The sequence below is a fragment of the Eulemur rufifrons genome, chromosome 20, assembly GCF_041146395.1.
Source record: "Eulemur rufifrons isolate Redbay chromosome 20, OSU_ERuf_1, whole genome shotgun sequence".
NCBI classification, from domain to species: domain Eukaryota; kingdom Metazoa; phylum Chordata; class Mammalia; order Primates; family Lemuridae; genus Eulemur; species Eulemur rufifrons.
Window position 1 is genome coordinate 47,501,523 of NC_091002.1, and position 22,272 is coordinate 47,523,794.

Consider the following 22,272-nt stretch of genomic DNA (forward strand, 5'->3'; position numbering starts at 1 on the left):
AAAGATCAGGTGGTACAGAGGTCGGGTGGCCCTGATGGGCCTTGGGGAAGTCGGGTCTTGAGCGAGGAGAGGACAGCGGGCAGTGCCTCCGTCAGCTGAGGCTGCTACAAGGAAACGCCTCCCACCCGGTAACTTACAAACAGCAGGCACGGCTGCGCGCAGCCTTGGAGGCCGGAAGGCGCCGGTGAAGGTGGCAGCAGGGTCAGTGTTTGGCGAGAGCTTGGTCCCGGCTTCAAAGAAGGCGCCTTGCTGCTGCGCCCTCACAGGGTGGCGGGGCAGAGGGGCTCACCGATCCCCCAGAGCCCTTTCGTGAGGGCTCTAACCCCAATCAGGGGGACAGAGCCCTCCTGACCTCATCACCTCCTAAATTGCCTCTGCCTCTTAATGTCACCGCATTGGGGATAAGTTTCAATGTGAGCTTTGTGGGGACACAAACATTCAAACCACAGCAGGAGCCACAGTGGAAGGCAACTTGGCAGGGACCCAGGCCCGGGACGAGAGAGAGGCCGCGGCCGCCTGGCCACCTCCTCCCAGCGCACCCAGTGTTCCCAAAGCGACCGCCCCCACCCCCGCCCCGTCACTGAGCCTGGTCACCAGAAGTCCAGGCCCGAGCCCATCCCCCCACACGCCCAACCCTGACAGCCAACTCCTGCTGGCAGAGGGCAAGAAGCAAGCCGGCCACAGAGCTGTCTGGAATCAGAGAGCACCAGGCCAGGGTGCCCTGCCTTCGCCTAGGCCTGGCCTCATGCTCAGCGAGCCTGGCCTGAGGCTGTCTGCTGTAAACCCCATCTTCTCACTGGCTCCCCCAGCCTGGGGTTCCGTGCACCCAGCACTGTGTTCTGCAGTTTCAGGATCTCTGTTTCCAAGGGTCACAGCTTCCAGCCGAGGGGTGAGCGTTGAGGTGATGCCAGGGGCAGCCTGACCCTCGTCTTGAGGGAAACCACTTTTGGATTGTGAGGCTTCGGGGGCAGGGTCTGTGGGAAGAGAGGACGGAGGGTCAGCGCCATGGGCACATGGCCTGGGCCTTCCCATGGGGACCCACCCTCGGAAGGATCCCGAGCCCAGTTTAATGCTTTGCAGTTGTCGTCTTAAAATTCTTGCTGAGTCTGGAGCGGGGAGCCCTGCCCTTCTGTTTTGCGCTGGGCCCCCTGGGTCTCTGGCCAGTCCTGTGCAAGTTTCACCGCAGTGACCTGGAGGAGCCCCCCCCCCCCAGGGCTCCCCCAATGCCCCAGGGACCCAAAAGATGGCCCAGCTCTCTCTGGCACTGACAGTCTCCAATTAGCCAACTCCCCACACACGACACAACACGACACAACACCCCCAGGCACGCTTGCCAGGATAAGGTCCTGCCGGACACCCGAGGAGGGAGCTGCGGGCACACCTGGTGCTATTGCCCTTTGCCTCATGTGTTTGACTTCATTGCACTTCGCAGACACTGGGTTTTTACAAATTGAAGGTGTGTGGCAACCCCGCCTTGAGCAAGTCTGTCAGTGCCATTTCTCCAAGAGCATGTGCTCGTTTCATGTCTCTCTGTCACATTTTGGTAATTGTCACGATATATCCGTTTTGGTGACCTGTGGTCAGTGATCTTTGATCTTACTATTGTCATTGTTTTGTGGTGTGATGAGCTATGCCTGTAGAAGGAAGCAAACTTAGCCAACAACTGTTGTGTGTGTCCTGACCGCTCCAATGGCAGCTGCTCCCCCATCTGCCTCCCTCTGCTCAGGCCTCCCCATTCCCTGAGACACAGCAATATCTAAGTTAGGCCAATTAATAACCCTGCAGTGGCCTCTACATGTTCAAGTGAAAGAGTTGCACAGCTCTTACTTTAAATCAAAAGCTAGAAATGATTACGCTTAGTGAGGAAGGATGTCGAAAGCCAAGACAGGCTGAAAGCCAGGCCTCCTGCACCGAAAGGTTAGCTAAGTTGTGAATGCAAAGGAAAAGTTCTGGAAGGAAATTAAAAGTGCTATTCAGTGAACACAAGAATGATAAGAAAGCAAAACAGCCTATTGCTGATATGGAGAAAGTTTGAGTGGTCTAGATAGAAGATCAAACCAGCTACAACACTCCCTTAAGCCAGAGCCTAATCCAGAGCAAGGCCCTGGCTCTCTTCAATTCTGTAAAGGCTGAGAGAGGTGAGGAGGCTGCAGAAGAAAAGTTGGAAGCTAGCAGAGGTTGGTTCGTGAGGTTTAAGGAAAGAAGCCGTCTCCGTAAACTATAAGTGCAAGGTGATGCAGCAAGTGCTGATATAGAAGCTGCAGCAAGTTATCCAGAAGATCTAGCGAAGACCATTGATGAAGGTGGCTACACTAAACAACAGATTTTCCATGTAGACACAACAGCCTTCTGTTGGGAGAATATGCCATCTAGAACTGTCGTAGCTAGAGAGGAGAAGTCAATGCCTGGCTTCAAAGTTTTAAAGCACAGGCTGACTCTCTTATTAGGTACTAATGCAGCAGATGGCTTTAAATTAAACCAAAATTCATTTACCATTCTGAAAATCCCAGGGCCCTTAAAAATTATGCTAAATCTACTCTGCCTGTGCTCTATAAATGGAATGGCAAGGCCTGGATGACAGCGCATCTTTTTACAGCACACTTTATTGAATATTTTAAGACCACTATTGAGACCTACTGCCCGGAAGAAAAGATTCCTTTCAAAAGATTACTGTTCATTGACAATGTACCTAGTTACCCAAGAGCTTTGATGGAGATGTACAACGAGATAAATGTCATTTTCATGCCTGCTAACGCCACATCCATTCTGCAGCCCATGGATCAAAGAGTAATTTCAACTTTCAAGTGTTATTAATTCAGAAATACATTTCATAAGGCTATATAGCCTCAGCTGTGGCAGCTGCCATAGATAGTGATTTCTCTGATGGATCGGGGCAAAGTAAATTGAGTACCTTCTGGAAAGGATTCACCATTCTAGATGCCATTAAGAACATTTGTGATTCATAGGAGGAAATATCAACATTCACAGGAGTTTGGAAGAAGTTGAGTCCAACCCTCATGATGACTTTGAGGGGTTCAAGACTTCAGTGGAGGAAGTCACCGCAGATGTGGTGGAAATAGCAAGAGAACTAGAGTTAGAAGTGGAGCCTAAAGATGTGACTAAATTGTTGCAACCTCATAATAAAACTTGAACAGATTGGAGGTTGCTTCTTATGGGTGAGCAAAGAAGGTAGTGTCTTGAGATCTAATCCACTCTTGGTGAAAAGGCTGCGAACATTGTTGAAATGACAACAAAGCATTTAGAACATCACATCAACTTACTCGAAAAAGCCCCCACAGAGTTTGAGAGAACTGACTCCAATTTTGAAAGAAGTTCTACTCTGGGGAAAATGCCATCAAACATCATCACATGCTACAGAGAAATCGTTTGTGAAAGGACGAGCCAATCGATGTGGCAAACTCCATTGTTGTCTTATTTTAAGAAATTGTCACAGCCACCCCAACCTTCAGCAGCCACCACCCTGATCCATCAGCAGCTGTCAACACCCAGGCAAGACCCTTCAGTAGCCAAAAGATATGACTCACTGAAGGCTCAGATTATTAACATTAGCAATAAAGCATTTTTAAACTAAGGTATCTATTGCACCCCTAATAGACTATAGTATAGTGTAGACTAACGTTTATATGCACTGGGATACCCAATATTTGTGTGACTCACTGTATTGCAGTATTCGCTGTGTCACAGTCTGGAAGGAACCCGCAATATCTCTGAGATGGGCCTGCAGACGTTTCTTGGAACGAAGCGAGGTGGGTGGGGTGGGGCGAGGGCCACTAAGTCCTCATCAGCTCCCCTCCTGGAACCTCAGGAATGGCAGATACTTTGGGAGTGTGGGTATTGTTCAAAAACAGAGTTGTGTTTCTTTCCAGAAAGAGGAGACTTTGCTGGTCTGGCTTGAGACCCACAGGGCTCTGCAAACCACCCATGTTGTGGGGTCCTGGAGCGGGAGCTTGAAGACAAGGGTGGGCCTGGGACTCCTCGCTGTGCTGGGCCAGCAAGGACACGCCATCGGGATGAGGAGACCCTCCCGACATCCAGGACAATCCACCAAATTCTGGCCAATGCACAAGATTCTGCCAGCCTACCTGGGTTTCCTAACCACGGGTGGGATTGGTCGTGACCCCACATCCCAAATCTCCGAAGTCTAGGAGCCGAAATGCTCCTTCTGATCCTTTCTTCACACCAAAGGCAGAAAGCTCATCCCAGCCCTCTCCTGCTCAGGTCGCCTCGTGCCTCCTGTTGCCTTAGAATCACCTCCAGCGTTCTCACTGCCGCCAGGCTCTGGGCCGGCTCACCACGCTCAGGCCACCCTCACAGGCCACCACGTCCTCACCTCCAGGCTGTCGCCCACGCGGTGCTGCCCTGCTCCCTCCCGCAGAGCTGCCATCCCCGGGCTCCGCGTGGCTGGGACTGCTAACTGAGCTGGCGTCCGTTCCCCCCTCTTCCTATCGGCAGCAGAGCCCCCTCCCCTGAGTCTGAGCTGGGCTCAGGTTGCCCTGACACAGGTGACATTTCCCACCCCCCTCGCAGCCAGGTGCAGGCCCCGGGCGCGGCTCAGCAGTGGTGGTGTGCCAGGTCACAGGCAACGCTGACTTTCCGAGTCCGCTCTTCCCTGTCCTTGCTGGTGCCTAGTTCAACCCCACAGACAGGGACACAGCGCCAGGGACAGCTGAGCACCGAGGTAGAGGGAACCCTGTCCTGGGTGACTTCGAGGGGCAGCCTGGACTGCTCCCGTGCACAGACATGGGAGCCACTGTGCTTGCGTCCTGCTGCCGTGGCCGGTGAGCCTGTTCCCTGAGGTAGAGCCCACTCCTGTGGCATCCCAGCGCCTCTTTCAAGGCCTAAAACAATAATGATGATGATGATGATGTTGATAATGATCCTTCCGCTTCCTGAATGCACGCAGGGCTGGCGCAGTGCCGCGCTTCGCCTGCGTGTTTTATGCAATCCTAGCGACAACTGGAGGAGGTGCTGCAGGCTGTTCTCACCAGGCCCATTTTACAGATAAGGAAGCAGAGACTCCAGAGTTAAATGACTTGGGTTAAGTCCCTCCGCTAGCAGGACGTGACCCCCAGTAAGCTAACTCCAGAGCTCCTGCTCTTTGCCACGGCCCTGTATCCACCAACTCCGGAAAACAGGCGGCGAGTGAACGGCCGTGAACGAAAGCATGACCGAATGGGGTGGGGAGAGAGAGAACACACGGGACCCCGCTGTGCCCAGGCTCACCTGCGTCCTCCTCCGGCTCCCCATCTCCAGCCCCTGCGACTCCTCCTGCCACTGGGATGACAGTCATTTTGTTGCTGTTGCCGATGGCGGCATCCTCGAGGAAGCATGACCTGATGTGGACTCTCTGGGCTGCGTCCCCCTCGGGGTGAGATCCTGGTCTGGGCATTCGCACTTCAAATGCAGCTCCTGGGCCGTCGGTGGTGGCAGAGACTGTGGGTCACAGAGAGACAGGTGTGGCAGTGGGACCATGGCCCTGAGCCCTGAGCCCTGAACCCTACCTGGCCTTCAGGCCCCCCATGGCTGACTCGGCCCCACACCTCCCTCCCACGACCCGCACCTACTCAGTTGGCAGCCTTGGCCTGGCCACCCCACTGCCACACCTTTGCCACGCCGTGCACCCGCCTGGGGTGCCGTCTCTCTCTGCAAGCAGGGTCTGTCTCCCGAGCCCAGCCCAGCTGACCTGGCCGTCGGTATCCTCCTCTGGGACTCGGTCACTCCCTTCTCTATGCACCAGAACACGGCCTCCCACCTCTGGTGAAATCCTCACGGGCCCAGCCCTGCCATCTGGCTCCTTCCTCTCCCACCCAACTTCCGGCGGGGGACGTCCACATTCAGTCTCACCTCCCCCCACTCCCCAGCTCCTCCTGCCCCTCCCTCCCAGAAGCCGACCTCCGAAGGACGCATGAGCCCTTGTTGCTGAACCCGCAGGCGCCTCCCCACGCTCACTGGCCTCCCCCGTCTCTGGAGACTCTTCTCATAGGTCCCTGCTTCCCCCTTCCTCTCCAGCCTCTCTGCCGACCTCCCTCCGCCGGCCTCTGGGTTACCAGTGCAGGGAAGGCCTCTGCCCACGCCTTTGGGCACTGTGTGGCCACAGCGCTTAGTAGGGCGCCTGTCCTCCATCCTCCCTAGGCACCATTCCAGTCTCAAGCCATCGTCTCTGTCCCTGTGTCAGAGGGCCCAGCCTCTGCTTCCCCGGGGAGGCCTGCCTACTTTACAGACGAGGAAACTGAGGTTTCCTGTGGTGAGTGGTGGGGGTGGGGATCCAGAGTGCCAGCTGCAAAAGCCACACCTGTTCTACTCTGTGGTCCAGCCTCCCGGTGGAAGGAAAGGAATTTCCCATCATGCCCCTCTCCCCATAGACTCTGCACCAGTTCCTCCCAGCAAGGAGCAGAATGGGGCAGGGGTGGGGGTCTGGCCACTAGGTCCCAGGTACCTGGGGGGCTGCCTGAGGGGATGTGGCCGGAGCCTTCGGATGGGGTGCTGTGGACGCTCAGCTCATTGTCGTGTCCCAGCTGCACCCGTCTAAGCACGGATCGCTCCATGTGGATGTCCTGGGGCCCCCAGGCACTAGGAGCTGAGGAGTCACCTGGCGCCGTTGGAGGCCGGTATCCGGGAGCCATGGAACCTGGCAGGGGAACACAGCACCACCTTGCTCGGGGTGACTCCAGGCTTCCTTCTCCGCCCTCTGACCCCCACCCGTATCCTTCACCAACACACGCACGCATACACACACACACACACACACAAAGTCCTGCCTAAATAGAGGGGACAGGCCTGTGAATCCCTCCTAGACACCATCAGACGGGGAGCCAATCATTTCAGGCCCTGAAGGGGGAGCAGAAGGACCCAGCAGAACACCTCGTCTTGGGGTCCCCAGTCTGTCATGACTGTGCTGGTGCCAGGGTGTTGCTAGGACACTTGCAGACCCGAACAATGAGCACGTGGCTCTGATTCCCAGTCATTCTCAGTCCTTCTGACCTCACGGGGAGAAAGTCCCCTTTGGGGCTAAGACATCTTTAATGCCTTCCGACACCAAAGGCTCAGAGCCTCCTGCAGTGTTTGATTTTCCCAGCATTTATTTTTATGGTGATCTTCATAGTTTTCACCTTAAGGTAATGCTATAAAAATTTAAAAAAATAAATTTGAGTAGAAAAAAAGGTGACCCATCTAATAACATTAATTACATAATTAGACATGGGAGCGGCCCGAATTGGGAAGGGGAGGCTGAGAGGATTAAAGTTGGGGAAACCATGATCTGGATTCTAGATCAAAGTTCTTTATTTCACAGTTGGGGAAACTGAAGTCCAGAGTGGAAAAGGATCTCCCAGTGTTATGGAAGTGACCCCACATTTGGGCCGATGCTGTCACTCATGGGTGACATGGCTGGACAGATAGGTGGCCTGTCCCCTCTTGCCAGAGGGACTGGCACACAGGGAGTGCCCAGTGTGCAGCACTGTATTTCATCAAAACTAGGGTGCCACTGATGGTAAGATGCACCCCAATTTCCAACCTGTTAACTTGTGGACGAAAGTAATGTGTCTCAGAAAAAATGAAATGCTACACTAAGCCCCTTGTGACACTCTACTGAGGGAGGGTGAACCGAGTTATTTCTTATGGAAAAATATCAGATCCCGTTGAAAATGAGGATCGGAGTGAAGGGAAAGCAGGAGAGGTTTGATCCAGGCTTCCTCATTCTCAGGAAGGCCATAAAGCAGGACCCTGGGGGTTAGAAGGTGGTCCTTTCTCCTCGGAGGTGGACTCCCCTCATCCCCTCCCTCACCCAGGTGGAGTGGGTGCCCTCTCACGGTCCCTTGTCCTGAGTGTCTCAGGCGACTTACCACTGTCTCCGGGGGTTATCTCTCTCGCTATGACGTTCCCATGTCCGATCTGGGTGTTGTGGGAGTTCGCGATGGAAATGTGGCTGTAGGTTCCGTGCTGGTAGATCGCGATGACCGGGCTTTGCTGGTTCACAACTGCAGTGGACCGATCTCTTCCTCCAGAATCTCCTGCGAATTAGTATTCCATTCTATCCCTCTGCACCTCTCTAGGGGTCAGGGGCTCCAAATACCAGTCGGAGCTTTTTAGAACACAGATTCCCGGGGGCTCGGCAGTAGCTCCAAGGTGGGACCAAAGAACCGGCCTGTTTAACAGACACCACAGGGGTCTCGGATGGAGCCTTGCTTGGAAATGGCCACGGCAAGTCACCCTGCCTGTGTGTCCTCCTCTGCCCCATGGCCAGGCCACCATGAGTGCTTGCTGGGGGCCTGCAGGGGCCCCACACCGCTCTCCCCACCTTCTGTCCCTCCCCTGGGGGGCAGCCACAGCCTTGGCCGAGGGACACTGGTGCCCCTTCTCCCTTGAGCAGTGGCCTGATAAGCTGTGGGGGGCTCACAAGACATTTGTAAGGATTTGAATTTGTCACCAGTCTTTAAAATCTGGCTGCTGTCACACGTTATTACTTCCTCACTGTGCCCATACGATGCCGAGGTTCCCCGGCACCGGGAGGGGAGAGTCCGCCCCATGTGGGCTGAGACAGGCCCCTGCCCTTGGCTCTGTGCTTCCGTGGGCCCTGTCCTCCTTAAAAAATCTTTTAAATGACACTTTCTGACCGTGTTGGCACAAAGACAAATATAATCCAGGCTGGACTTGTTTTTAGATGTTCATCATGTTTATGATATCCATTTCTTCTTCTGATTTTAAAAGAAATGAAAATTAAAGCAGTGCCGTGGGCTCGGGGCCTGTGCCTGCTGCCCTAACGGATAAGCCGGCCCCGGGGCTCCCCCGCCCCCCCCGTCGGGGTCTGGGCCCAGCCTGGCCGTCTCTTCTGCCAACCGCCAAACCCAAGTTAGGCAAAGTGCTCGCAGAAAACCGTTACCAAACTCGGACTGAGCCCCTGCACCCCAGAGCAGAGGGAATGTGGAGCAGGCCCCTTCCCTCCGGGACCCTTGCCTTCTGCGACAGCCACCCCTGGCTAATCCCACCACGCCCCTCCCTCCCGGACCCCCTCCAGTGAACTGTCAGCAGGACCACCCACCGCAAGTTTCTGGCAGGTTCTGGCGAGGCGGAGCAGGCTTAGCAGAGTGCCCAGCGAGGAGCGAGTCAGGTGTGAATGGTTTCCCTGCAGCTCTGCCGTGCTGCCCCTGCCCAGGTGCAGGCAGCAGGGAAGGGCCTACCTGGTCGATAAATTGCCCATGCTTTTAACTTCTCGTCAAAGTCCAGAAGGTGCTTGCTCTTCATCTTGTACAAGTCTGGGTTGACATCTTTTGCCGTCCTCAGGCCCAGGGCCTGGGCGATGACCAGGGCATTATGGGGTCCCTTGTCTTCCAGGAACCTGTAGATCTCTTCCTCTGGAGGGCAGGGTGGCCAGGCGGTTAAGGAGGACCCCAGAGCTTGAATCTACCCCTCCACGGACGGCTGACAAGCTCTGTGATCTGGGACAGGTGCCCGGCCCCTCCAGGCTCAGCTTCTTCCTCTGAAAACTGGGTGTCAGAGAATAGGGGCGACAGTGGCGCAGAGATGGTTCTGAGGAGCAGGGATGTGCGTAGTGCTCTGCACGTGCCTGGCAGCGGGAGGTGCCCCGCGAGGGTCAACTATTGAGCGGAGAAATAATTTCTCAGCCATTTAGATGCCTCCACTGTGAGGATGGAGTCTTGCCTCTGAACACTGTGTGGGAGCCTCTGGGTGGGGGGGCGTGGCCCCGAACACTCATACCATCTCGTGCCCTCGAGGGGGATTGCAGGTTGCAGGGAAGGGCTCCCGGGCACCGGGAGCTGAACGGAATGAGGATACTTACCTCGGTCACTGAGCTGAGGGCCAGGCTTCTTTGGAATTCCAGCTGCGTCTTCTGGGGGCCTCTCGGCTGGAGAAAGAAAGGTGGTCAGAGGGTGGGGGAACAGGGGATGGTCCCCGGCCTCTGCCGGGCAGAGGTGGGCCTCAGTACAGACCCCAGAGTTATACAGACGGACCTTCAAATCCCACCCTGCTCCTTCCGGCTCCGTGGCTTCCTGTCAATTAACTTCTCTGGGGCTCAATTGTCTTTTCTGTAGAAAGAGGGGAAGGACAGCACCCACCTGCCTCTCAGGCTTGTATGAGGGTCAGGTGAGCCCCGGGGTTCAGCACCTGGCCCCCATTAAGTACTAGGTAAATGTCAGCTCTTTTCTCCGTGGGCTCTAAAACTAGAACAGGGGCCTAGTGGGACACCAAGTGTGTTCTATCATCATCATCTTCTGTTATTAATGTTTCCTGAGCACCTACTATGTGCCGTGTGCACTGGGCTGAGCCCTGTGCAGCTAATCCTCTCAGCAAGGCCTGCAGAGTAGCCGTATCGTCATCCCCATTAGCCAGAAAAAGAAACCAAGGCCCGGTGAGGAGACATCATGCGTCTCCAAGTGGCAGAGCCTGTATTTGGACCCAAGCTCAAGTCTGGGCTTGTCCATTGCCAGGATGGCCCCCACTGGGTCGGACCTACCCTGGGATGGCAGGTCACCGTGGCTGGGCAGGGCCAGCTGTGCAGGGGCCACGTCTGCAGGCCCAGCCTTGTACAAGCGCCACAGCGCAGGGCCTGCGAGGGAGACTTTGGACTCGTTCTTCATTCGGTAGAGGACTTGGTTGAGCTCCTTCTTGGGCACTTGGCATTTCTTCACCAGCTGGGAGGTCTTCACAGGGCAGCCAGCATCCCTTAGCTCCTGCAGGATCTTCTGTTCGAGGTGGCCTGAGAGAGGGAGAGGCGGCAGAGAGAGAGGAATTGAGCCCCTGGGGCCCCCAAGGTTGAGCCTGGGCTGGAGGCTCTGGAAGGCAGAGGAGGTGGGCAAAGACCTGAGCAGACATCCACCAGTGACAGCAGAGAGGGAGGCACCCGGGCAGGCCAGAAGCGACCTTGGCTGGACAGCCTGGGGCCAGGGGAGGTGCTGGGCCTGGCGTGCCTCCAGGTGTGGGTCTGGGAGGGAGGTGGGAACACTTGGCTCCCAGCCGGAGTAGAGGGTGGAAGGACAGAGCAGGATGGATGAAGAGAGGCCCGGGAGAGTGAGGCCAGGTCTTGTCTGGGACCCCCGCCCCGTGTCCTCCCATCCCCCTCCCCTGCGCCCCCCCTACCCCCAGCTGTAGCCCAATGAGGTCGCTACTCATCCAAGCCGGGACCTGACAAACATCCAGAAGCAGGTCCTTCCCCTGATGCCCAACCCTGGAGTCCCAGAAAAGCCATTCCTGGATCTCTCTCGTACCCTGCACTGTCCTCTTCTCCACCCACCACCCCTTCTGCTCACCATCTCCTGGATGGCAGTGACCAGCCCCCCGCTGGCCCCAGCTCCAGTCAGGTTCCCTCCAGTGAGCCCTGCGCTCAGCAGCAGACCTGGCTCTGTGACCACCCAGCCTCGTCTCCACCCACCCAGCTTTTCTAAGTTCCAGCCCGTCTGTGCTCCCTTCAGCCCCGCTCACCCCAGGGCCTTTGCACATGCTGTTCCCTCTGTCAGAAACTCTTTCCCCCACCCCACCTGTCCAATGTCTACTCGACCTCCAGGTCTCGCTCAGACGCCATTTCCTTTGGGAAGCTGTTCTCCAGGTCCCAGAGTGGGTGGGATGCTGCTAGTGTGGGGGTCCCCTGCAGAATGTCCCCAAGGATCCCCTGCTGCGTTTGCCTCGTTCACTGTCATACCTAGCACAGTGCTAGGCACACAGTAGGTGCTTAGGAAATGGTAGTTGAGTGAATGAGTGACTGGCTGAAAGAAAGAATGAATGAGTGGATTTGTCCTCTACTGGGAGAGATGTCTGCCCAGGTGACCCGGGGCAGGGCACAGGGAGCCCCTCCTTGGCCAGTTGGCATGTGCATCTGTTTCCTGGTCTGTGTCTGAGGAGCCCTTAGTAGGACCCCGTGAAGTTCAAGGAGGAACACTCCAAATGGCCACTGAGCCTCCCGGGCAAGCTCTCAAAAATCAAAACCATCACCTCACATAGTTAAAAAAAAAATTGAAACCAGCTTCTCTGCCGAGGAGGGGCAGACACAGGGTGGAGGCGCAGCTGGGAGCCAGCACCTGGGGAAAGCCACCGTGGGTGGTGACCCAGCCTGTCACCAGGAGGACTCTGCTGCCAGGAACCCTGGAACCCTGAGGGGTGCCTAGCAGGGCCCTTCCTGGGAAAACCCGGTCATCTCCCGGGACAGTGACCCCACCCTCCGCCGTCTGGGTTTTCCTTCCTGATCAGAGGGTTCTCTGGGCTCCTCCAGGTTGGTGGGGGAGGGGACGGCAGGGAGCCCTGGCGGCCCTTGCCCAGGGCTTGCGGGGCGCAGGGGAAGAGCAGTTACGAGTCCTGGGAGCACCGGCCCCTTCGCCCGCCAAATCCTGCCCTGCAGCCGCGGTCCCGCCCGGCTGCCTTACCTGGCTTCACCTGGTCCCACAGAGTTTTGACTCCCGACCAGCCCGCCCCACGGGGAGCCCAGCCCCCGCCGGCCCCCAAAGCAGACGGCAGTCAGAGATATGAGTGGAGGGCCAGCCCGAGGGGCGGGCTACCTTGGCCACCCAGTCCCCAATCCCCCGAGCTACCACGTCTGAAAACGGAAGTCATGAAACAAAGCAGGTGTGGCTGACAAGTGGGTCACAGAGGAAAATCGGCCAGGGAAGAAGGCAGGCAAAGCCAGTTAAAGCCGGTCACTGAGGCCCCCCGACCAGCGCCGTGTACTCGCCCCGCGGAGGAAGTGCCACAGGAACCTGGCCACCAGCCAGGGCTTCTGGGCCGCCCGCTGACGTCACCCCTGTGGGTGCACTTGCCTTTCCTCTTTTCCGTTCTCTAATGGTGGTCTCCTGGGTTTGAGCCCCGGCTCTGCTGACCACCAGCTATGTGACCTCTCTGTGTCTCAGTTTCCCCATCTGCGAAGTGGGGATGACAGTAGCTGCTTAAAGATTGTGGTGGAGGTTAAAAACAGACAAAACAGAAAACCAAAAAACCACAAAACCACCCTCTGATCACAGCCCACAGGCACTTAGCGGAGCCCCTAGAGAACAGCAGCTGCCCAACACCCAGGCAGCCTTCACTACGGCTCCTCCAGGACTGAAACATTAATTGAGGGAACAACACGCCAAGCAGGGGTGGGGAAATAGGCACATGCGTGTGTTATCAAAGCAACTTGCTTCGTTTCTCAAAATGACTATGAGATAATGTTCAGACCCTAGCACAAATGCCAGGCAGCTGTGATACCCTGAGAGAGTGATTTTACCTCTCAGGGCCTCAGTTATCTCATCTATAAAATGGGAACGTCATTGCACTTGTCCCTGCGGGCTATTGTGAAATGCATGAGAAGCAGTTTCCAGGTGCCTAGGGCATGGTCAGCCTTCAAAACAGGATGACGGCAGGCGCTGTGGCTCAGGACTGTAATCCTAGCACTTTGGGAGGCCGAGGTGGGAGGATCACTTGAGGCCAGGAGTTCAAGACAAGCCTAGGCAACATAGAGAGACCCTGTTTCTACAAAAAATAGAAAAAATTAGCCAGGCATGGTGGTGCGCACCTGTAGTCCCAGCTACTCGGGAGGCTGAGGCAGGAGGATCGCTTGAGCCCAGGAGTTTGAGGTTGCTGTGAGCTATGATGAGGCCACTGCACTCCAGCCTGGGCAACAGAGTCAGACTGTGTCTTAAAACAAAAACAAAAGTAAAAACACCCAGGATGGCTACGCCGTCTCCTGCTCCTTGCTGTTGCTGTTCCTCAGGGCCCTGCTGCTGTCATCCTCGCTGTTATCTGGACCAAGGAAAGAAGCCAGAGAGAGCAGCAGGAACCCCAGCCCGGGAACCGGCCTGTTCCCTGGAAGGAAGCGGGACCGTACCTCCTTTGCCCGGGGCGGCAGGCGCCTGGGTCATGCCGGCAGCAGCTGCAGGGAGCCCGGCAGACGTGGGGGCAGCGCAGGCTCCTGCACTGTCTCGAGAGAGCGGCTGGGTCGAGGCCGAGAGTCCTTACGTGGCCCAGCGGGCGCTTCTGGAAGCTCTGAATCCACAGGACAGGGGATGCCAGCTTCAACCCGGCGGGTGTCAGCTGCTTCCACCCAGGAAACCAACGCCTAGTCAGCCCCACCACACAGCTTCTGGAGAAAAAGAAAACGAAACTTCTGTGTGAGGCTTTCGACAGACACAAAATTGAAAGCAGAGCTGATGAGCAAGATGCAGGCACGCCTGACCCGGTGGTGGCGGGAAGGAGCCGGCCAGAGCGCCCTCTGACCAGGCCTCGGGGGCAGGGGCTTCCCTCGCCCTCCCGGCTCCCAGTGCAGCCCACGCGGACCCCACCCAAAGCAGCGGGTGCCCTGCTGCTGTTTCCGTGCGTGTCAGAATGACCCTGCTCAGTGAGCACCACTCTGCTTTCCGAGCCCGTGTGCTCCTCCAGTTCAGCTGCAGGGCAGGGGCTGCTGCTGTCCTCTTTCCTCGAGGGGAAACTGAGGCTACAGTGGCAAGGTCACTTGTCCAAGGCCACACAGACAGTTGGTGGCAGAGCCAGTCCTGTCTGTTTCCCAGCCGTGTTTCCTGACCTGTAACATCTGGAAGTCATGGGGGAGTCACCCTCAGCCACAGACCACATCGAATTCCCAGCCTCGCGGGAGAACGTGCTTAGTCATTTCGGAGCCATAGATAAGAAGGCTGCTTCCTGCACGAACTTTGCAAAAATGCCCGAGGTGGGCAGCTGAGAACCGCTGCTGCTTTGTGGTTAGAAATGTGAGCCTGGGGCCGGGATGCTTGGGTTCAAACCCAGCCCCCACCACTCACCAGCCGTGTGACCTTGGGCAAGTTATTTAACCTCTCGGTGCCTCAGTTTCCTCATGTGTAAAATGGGGTTAATCAACGTATCTGGTCGTGGTAAGGACTAAAGTGCTCAGTCCGGCTGAGTGATCCGGCCAGAGCCTCCAGGGCCCCCAGCCCCAAGCACAGGGGACAGCCCCACGTGCTCTGGCAATAGGAGCCATCCTTCTCCTAAATTCCCACATGGGCCAGTGCCCCCAGACAGTTCAGAGCCACTGTTCTCTTCCTGATTACAGAAGGGGAAACTGAGGCCCACAGAGGTGAATGGCCTTGTGCCAGGCCATGGCCAAGGGGATCGAGAACTCAGCCAGGAAGTCCTTGAACTTGGGGTCCAGAGCTCGCGAGCTGTGTCCCGGAGGCAGAAGGCTGGGAGGGTTTGCAGACATCCACGCTCCTCGGGGACCCCTTTGCCCCAGCATTTCTGCACAGGGTGGGGCTTAGGCACAGCAGTGGGCACAGAAATGGCACCTCGAGCTTTGTCCCGAAGCTCTCCTTGCGGAGCAAGCTCTGGCTGCACGTTAGGCGTTTGGCCACCCGCAGACCCAGTGAGTCTGGTCTCTGAGTGGCGCTGGGAGGTCGGGATGTGTCAGGGTCCCAGATGATTCCTTAAGCTTCCACGTGCAGAGCCAGTGAGTGGGGACACGTCATAAAAACAGCAAACCACGAGGATGCCCTTATCCTAAAACTGAAGAAATGTTTATCTCCGTGTGAAATAGCAATATCACCTTGTAAGTGCCAGGTCGCCGAGAGTGTCAGGGAGATGACGGGGCGCCCTCCAGGAGGGGTTCCCCGAAAGCTGAGCCCCTCGGGCGGCTGGGGCACCATGGGCCCTGGGACCTGGGGGCACTCCCACACCCACCCATGGGTGGGCTGCAGACTGGGAGGACTCAGGGAGCCGAGACACGCCCCGCCTGCCCGCACCAACTCGTCCTCCTTCATTATCCTTCCTTTTTTCCCTCTTTCCGTCCTTACATTGTTCCTTTTCTTATCCTCCCTGGAGGGAGGCGGACCCCAGCTGGTTCTCCGGCTGAACCTCATGGTCAGCTCTCCATCCTCATCCGACCTGGCCTCTTGGTGTTGCCTTGCACACAGCCAGCCGCCCCCCACGGGGACCCTGTCCCCATCTGCCTCCACCCCTCCCCTAGCTCCGCCGCTTCCTCCCTGGCCTCGGCTGCGGGTCCCTGACTGGTAGGCAGTCCAGGTTTGGTGTGGTGACTCAGGCTCCTTCTAGCTTGTTGCTCTGCCATCTGTGGCCTCTGTTCCTGGTTTGCTCATGTTTACCATGGCAGCTTGAGCTCCAGCCATCACATCTGCATTCCTTCCAGCAGGAAGTAGGAAAAGGAGGAAAGGCAGATATCCCCACTTTAAAAATACATCTTGCAAGATGCACGTGCGTTCCACCAATGTCCCATGGGTCAGAGGTTGGGCTCATGGCCCTACCTGCAAAGGAGGCTTGGAAAGGTGGTCTGTGTTATAGGCCACCATATGCCCAGCTAAAATTGGGGCTCTATTACTTCAAAAATAGGGGACAACAGATATTGGCAGAGACCTAGCTATCCCTGCCATTTTGAGGCTCTCTTGTCCCCCCAAGGAAGGAGCAAGGATCCCTCCTGAGCAAGGACTCTTCAGGAGCGCCCAGCCACTGGAGCCTGTTTACTAAGCAGTGACTGAGCGACACCCTGCGAGGCTGAGTTCAAAGGCAGTGTCTGCATTCTCAGAGTGTCCGGCCAGCATGGAAGGAGAAAGGGGAGAGGAGTGAGGCAGGGGATGCGGTGCCTCCCCACCCCTGCCTGGGACGGGGCTCAGCCGCCAGACTGCCAAGATGGCGCCCCTGCCTGCTGGGGCCCAGATCTCCTTTTGCCTTGGAAAGCACACTCCTTTTTCATGGCTTGTGTTTTTCTGGAAACTATTAGAACTCTCCGCCCAAACCAGATGATAATTACATGTTACTGATCTCAAGTCTTTAAATTTTTCTCTCTCTCTTTTAAAAGAGAGATATTTTTACTGCACATTGTGTTGGCAAAACCCAAGTCTCCTTTCTACCAGGCAGCCTGGATTTTATTTTCAGCTTTCCTCTGTGAATTCACCCCAGGGGGAGGAGGTGGAAAGGCACCAAATGTGGATGATAATGTGTCTTTGGTCAGGGGCGAAGGTCAGAGAGCCAGAGGTGGCTGGAGAGGGGCATGAGGATTGCCCGCGGTCACGCGAGTCATCGGTGGGGCTGAGGAATGAAGACAGGGCCAAGCTGGTGTGTCCCAGGCAGTGGGTTCTCCATCTCAGCCTCAAAGGAGTCTTTCCTGCCCAGTTCTCTGCCTGTGAAGGCAGAGCTGGTGATGGGGCCTCCATCGCTCCTACGTGTCTGCTGGAGTTAAACAGGCCTGGGGGTCTGGTCCTGGCACCCCCCTTTTTAGCTCTGTGCTTGTGCAAATCACTGCTCTTTCTGAGCTTCTGTTTCTCTCTTTGACAAAGGGGATCCTAGTAATACTGGCCTCGGGGGGGTCGTTGCGAAGGTTCCAGGAGATCATGCCTCTAAAGGTCTCAGCAGAGCGCTGAGCACACGGCACGTGCTCCATGGACAGGAGGCAGACGTACTGCCGGTATGGGATCCTCCACTGGCCCTCTCTGCGGTGACAATGCAGCCCTATCTTTCCATCAGGTCGTTTACCAAATAGTTTCATGTGCCGCTTTTATTAGGACACGTGCTGGGCGCTGCGGGACATGGGAGATGGGTGTTCTCAGTTCTGGAGGCCGGGAGGTCTGGGAGCGTGGCACCGGCATCTGGCGTGCTGTGTCGTCTTGCGGTGGAAGTGAGAGGCGGAGGACACGAGGGCGGGCAGGCACGTGGGACAGAGAGAGAAAATGGGCCAAACGCCCAAAATAACTAACTCGCTCCGCAAACACGGCACTCATCCGTGTGTGAGGGCAGAGCCCCATGACCCAGTCGCCTCTTAAAGGCGCCATCTCTTAATACTGTCACAATGGCAGTTATTAATAACTTTCGACATGCGTTTTGGAGAGGACGTCCAAAGGATAGCTGTCGCCCTTGCTGGCTCCTGACTGCCCCTCCACTCTGGCTGCAGAAGAGGTCACACTGCCCAGTCCCGGAAAGGACAGGGTGGCTCAGGCCCAGTCTCGGGGTGCCCACCACCGCCAGCAGCAGGTGCATGTGAGGTCAGGGAAGTGGGCCGGAGCCAGGGCATTGGGGGCCGAGGCAGAAACTTGAGATTTTACCCAGGAGACAAAGAGGGTCCCCGGGAAGATTTCCACCCCGGGCGAGTTGGGGATCAGGAAGGGTGACTGAGGCTGCTGGGAGAGCAGTTGGCTGGAGGTGGGCAAGGAGAGGGAGGGCACCGCTTGGGGGTTGTGGCATCCGGGGCGGAAGGATGTGGCCGGCACAGGGCTGCTTTCACCCCCCTGCCCCACTCCTCAGCTCTTTTCAGAAAGCCCTTCCCCATATCCCAGCAACTGCACTGAAATGGATTCACATCTAACTTTTACTTTTATAATCAAAAGATTTTTTTTATCATTTTGCTTCCAAAATTATTTGCCTATAAGAAATTTATTTAATTATAATTGGCCACAATTTCCACGCCCAGTGTTATTTTTGGGAATTCTTGCAAAATGAGAAGATTTCACCTATAAATTCTTTTCAGATATAATGAAGTGTAATGAAATTTTTATGATGACTAAATGGAACAATTAATGAACTTGCCATAATGTTAGGTTTTCTAGACGTTTAATTAAACATGTATTGATTTTGATTTTGCAGTGGGTCCTTTTTCCTCTGCACTCTGGAGCTCTAATATTTCCAGAGGCTCCTGAGGTATCCATAGGCCTGAGGTTCTAAGACTTTCATACCTAGCAGGTGAGATGGCCGATGGAGAGTCACACACCAAAGGGGCAGGGCCTCTGGCCTTCCGGAAACACGGGCTGGGGCGAATGGGGCTGAGGCGTGTGCTGCCGAGTGCGGGCTGGAAGACAGGGCGAGAGGAGGCCCTTTCACATGTTAGCGTGTAACTTCTTCTAATTTAAAGTGGGTACCCTATTTTGAAATTCAACTCAAAGATGTTCCCCAGAAGACTTGGTGGCGTGTGCCTGTAGTCCCTGCACACATCGGCAGGGTGGCATGCGCCTGTAGTCCCAGCTACTCTGGAGGCTGAGGCAGGAGGATCTATTGAGTCCAGGAGTTTGAGTCCAGCCTGAGCAACAGAGTGAGACCCCATCTCGAAAAATGATTTGGTAACTGAACAGCAACTTTTATTTTTTTAGAGCTTGCTGTGTACCCGGTTTCCAGTGCTTTCCATTGTTTCATTGCATTCTTACTGAAATCCTACATGGTAGGCAACTGATATGAAATGCACATTTTGCAGTTGAGAAACCCGAGGCACAGGGAGATTACTAAGTAAACCGCTCAAGATCACAGAGCTAGTGAGTGACAAAGTCTCGCAGACTCTAGAACCCAGGCTCTTTGCGATGCTGAATGTTGCTGGGAACAAATCTGTTGTCATAGTTCTTCAAGGATAGGAAGCAACGCTTTCTGTGCCAGGCTGCACTGCTGCCCACCGAGGCCCAGGGGCCTGGCAGCAGGAATAAGCTGCTGTCGGTTGTCCTCTTGGGTTTCTTTAACTGACAGTGCCCACAGGAACAGAACATGTGCTAAGCACTCAGGGCAGACAAAGCTGACAAGTTAGAAGAAGAGTCCTGTATTTAAGATGTTTTTTCCTCATTAACAATAGTTTACATTCATTCCATGTTGAAATAATATTTGGGATATGTTGGGTTAAATAAAAATATCCTTAGGGTTTCTACAAGTAAAGAGGAGGTGACCACATGTCCATGCTGACCCGGTGCGCATAGCCCCGGGCGCACCTGCAGCCTTCCTGTGCCCTGCCCTCCCCAGGGCGCTCGGGCTTTCTGTTCGTCCCCCACCGCTGTCCGGTTTCTTACCTGAGGCCGGGCGCTCCCAGAACCACACCCCAAGGCAGAGATTTGAGTGCAAGTAGGATATTTGGGAGGTGGTCCCAGGAAATGCTGGTGGGGAGGAGTGAGGAGGGGAGTCCAGGAAGAGGGGAGACCAGTCAGGGGCGTGTTATCAGCCAGTGACCTGTGGGCAGCTGGATCCCAATCCCGCCGGAGAAGGCGGGAGACAGCGCGGGCAGGCGCCTCCCAGGGATCCACCCGAGGCACGAGGGAGCTGGGTCTTTATCTGGCCACTCCCAGCATCGCTGAGTGAGGCCACTCCTAGAGGACGTTCATTCTTCAGCACCTCTGGCCCCTGTGTGGTGGACAGAGGTTCTGGAGGCCAGAGGAAACCTCAGGCAGCAAGACACGGGTGCTTTTGGAAGTTGGGCCCAAGTGGCTAGACATTGAAAAGGCCAGTGGGGGTGGGGGTCACCGATGACATTTGCAGCAGTGTTCTGCGCCTGTTGTTCCTCCCAGACCGGCCAGGAGTGATTAATTATTAACAGCATCCCCCCTGGGGATGAACAGCTGGGAAGGAGCAGCGGGGAGGATTTGAGTCCAGATCAACGACCACCGACCACCGACCACCGAGCTGGAGGCTGATCTTTGCTGCATTTGCTGGTTGCCGTAAAGGGACCGCAGGAGTTTAACTCCGTGAATTCAAAAAATTCATTTTTAAACTTGCTCACTCAATCAAGTTAGACGCTTTTAAAGTCAAATGTGATTCTTGTGAGCTCAATAAAAGCCTTTTAATACGTTGGACATCATGACGCAGCCCTCTGCGGTCAGGGCTGCCCTGCATGGCGGGGAGGGAGGGGGCTGGGGAGGGCAGGGGGCAAAGCGTGGCCCCCCCGACACTCACGCACGCGCTGATGTGTGTTCATTTGTAAAATTTATTTGCACATTTCAATCGATCATTTGTTCCAAATTGTTTGATCATGAAGCTTTTATAATATTTTGTTTTATTTTTAGAAACAGTTCTTTTACTTCGGAACAACTGTACAAAGTGCTAAAGCAAATTTGGCACAGAGTTCCCGTGTGTTCCGTCTCGCTCGTTGGCTCGCACCTTCTCCCTCACACCGAACGTTCCGTCTAGGCCTGCGACTGAAGCAGGGAGCCAGACACACTTGCTGAAATGATTTCAACAAATATCAACTTGAAACCAGCTTGAGGTAGTCGAAGTCGGAAGGGCTGGTTCAGGCACAATTGCCTTCCCCAGCCCAGCGCAGAGGAAGCCGCGTGTCCGCGCAGTGCGAGAGTGTTGCCGTAGTTATAAAAGCCCTTCTTTTTCTACCAGTCACGCTTGTCCGGTGTAGTAGAATCTGCTGTTCCTCGCCACCTAGTACCCAACCCCTTCTTCTGGTAAAATCACCCCACCTTTCCTTTGAAGAACCCCCTCTCCCTCTTCTCACTCCATGTGGATGGGAGGGAGCTGACTCTACCTCCAAGGTTTAGGGCAGGCCATGTGACTCAAACCTGGCCAATCAGAGCATCCTATTCCTGTGGCTGTAGTGATTGGCTCAGGGATGGGCACATGACCCAAGCCGAGCCAATGAGATTCAACTCTGAGACTTTTTTTTTTTTTTTTTTTTTTGAGACAGAGTCTCACTCTGTTGCCCAGGCTAGAGTGAGTGCCGTGGCGTCAGCCTAGCTCACAGCAACCTCAAACTCCTGAGCTCAAGCGATCCTACTGCCTCAGCCTCCCGAGCAGCTGGGACTACAGGCATGCACCACCATGCCCGGCTAATTTTTTCTATATATATATTTAGCTGTCTATATAATTTCTTTCTATTTTTAGTAGAGATGGGGTCTCGCTCTTGCTCAGGCTGGTCTCGAACTCCTGAGCTCAAACGATCCGCCCACCTCGGCCTCCCAGAGTGCTAGGATTACAGGCGTGAGCCACCGCACCCGGCCTCAACTCTGAGACTTTTGCTGGGGGGGGGAGGTTGGTCAACATCAACAGTGACAGGTCATGTGGGTGGCATGGACCCTGGATATGATGTACCGAGAAGGGCACTTTACCTCTGTGGTCTTCCTCCAAAAAGCCCGCAACCCCAGTTGAATCATGAGAAAAATACCAGAAAAACCTCAATAAAGGGGAATTCTACAAAATGCCTGATCAGCACTCCTCCAGACCGTCAAGGTCATCAAAACAAGAAAAGTCTGAGAGACTGTCACAGCCAAGAGGAGCTTAAGAAGATTGGAACTAACCATAATGTGGTACCCTGGATGGGATCCTGTAACAGAAAAAGGAAAAAAGACTAAGGAAATCTGACTACAGTTTGGACTTTATTTAATGATGATGTATCAATATTGATTCATTAATTGTAACAAACATACCATACTAGTTTAAGATGTCAATGATAGGCAACCTGGATATATAGAAATCCTACTATCTTCTCAATTTTTCTGTAAATATTAAATTGTTCTGAAAATAAAGTCTATTTTTTAAAGTTTAGTTTTGAAAAAGATGCAAAGAAGAATGGCCCTCTTTTCTGTCTTTGAACACGATGTGATGACA

General features: G+C 55.1%; 1 protein-coding gene across 1 annotated transcript; it reads right to left on the reverse strand.

Annotated features, from left to right (window-relative positions):
- Positions 1 to 651: 651 nt before the first annotated feature.
- Positions 652 to 14,005, reverse strand: ZBP1 (Z-DNA binding protein 1). The gene is made up of 8 exons (XM_069496067.1): positions 13,829 to 14,005; positions 10,511 to 10,735; positions 9,818 to 9,883; positions 9,198 to 9,371; positions 7,863 to 8,030; positions 6,458 to 6,649; positions 5,245 to 5,454; positions 652 to 974 (listed from the first exon to the last, which is right to left on the reverse strand). The coding sequence occupies exons 1-8, from the start codon at positions 13,860 to 13,862 to the stop codon at positions 697 to 699; spliced, it is 1,347 nt and encodes a 448-aa protein (XP_069352168.1). The 5' UTR covers positions 13,863 to 14,005; the 3' UTR covers positions 652 to 696.
- Between the last annotated feature and the right edge of the window lie 8,267 nt (positions 14,006 to 22,272).

Bases quoted from the DNA above. Each gene is read 5' to 3' on its own strand.
- ZBP1 (XM_069496067.1), bottom strand. From the start codon at position 13,862: ATGACCCAGGCGCCTGCCGCCCCGGGCAAAGGAG. The intron at 10,736-13,828 runs GTACGGTCCCGC...TCCCTCTCTCAG, and splicing joins TGCCGCCCCGGGCAAAGGAG to GCCACCTCGAACAGAAGATC. The intron at 9,372-9,817 runs GTAAGTATCCTC...CCTGCCCTCCAG, and splicing joins CCCTCAGCTCAGTGACCGAG to AGGAAGAGATCTACAGGTTC.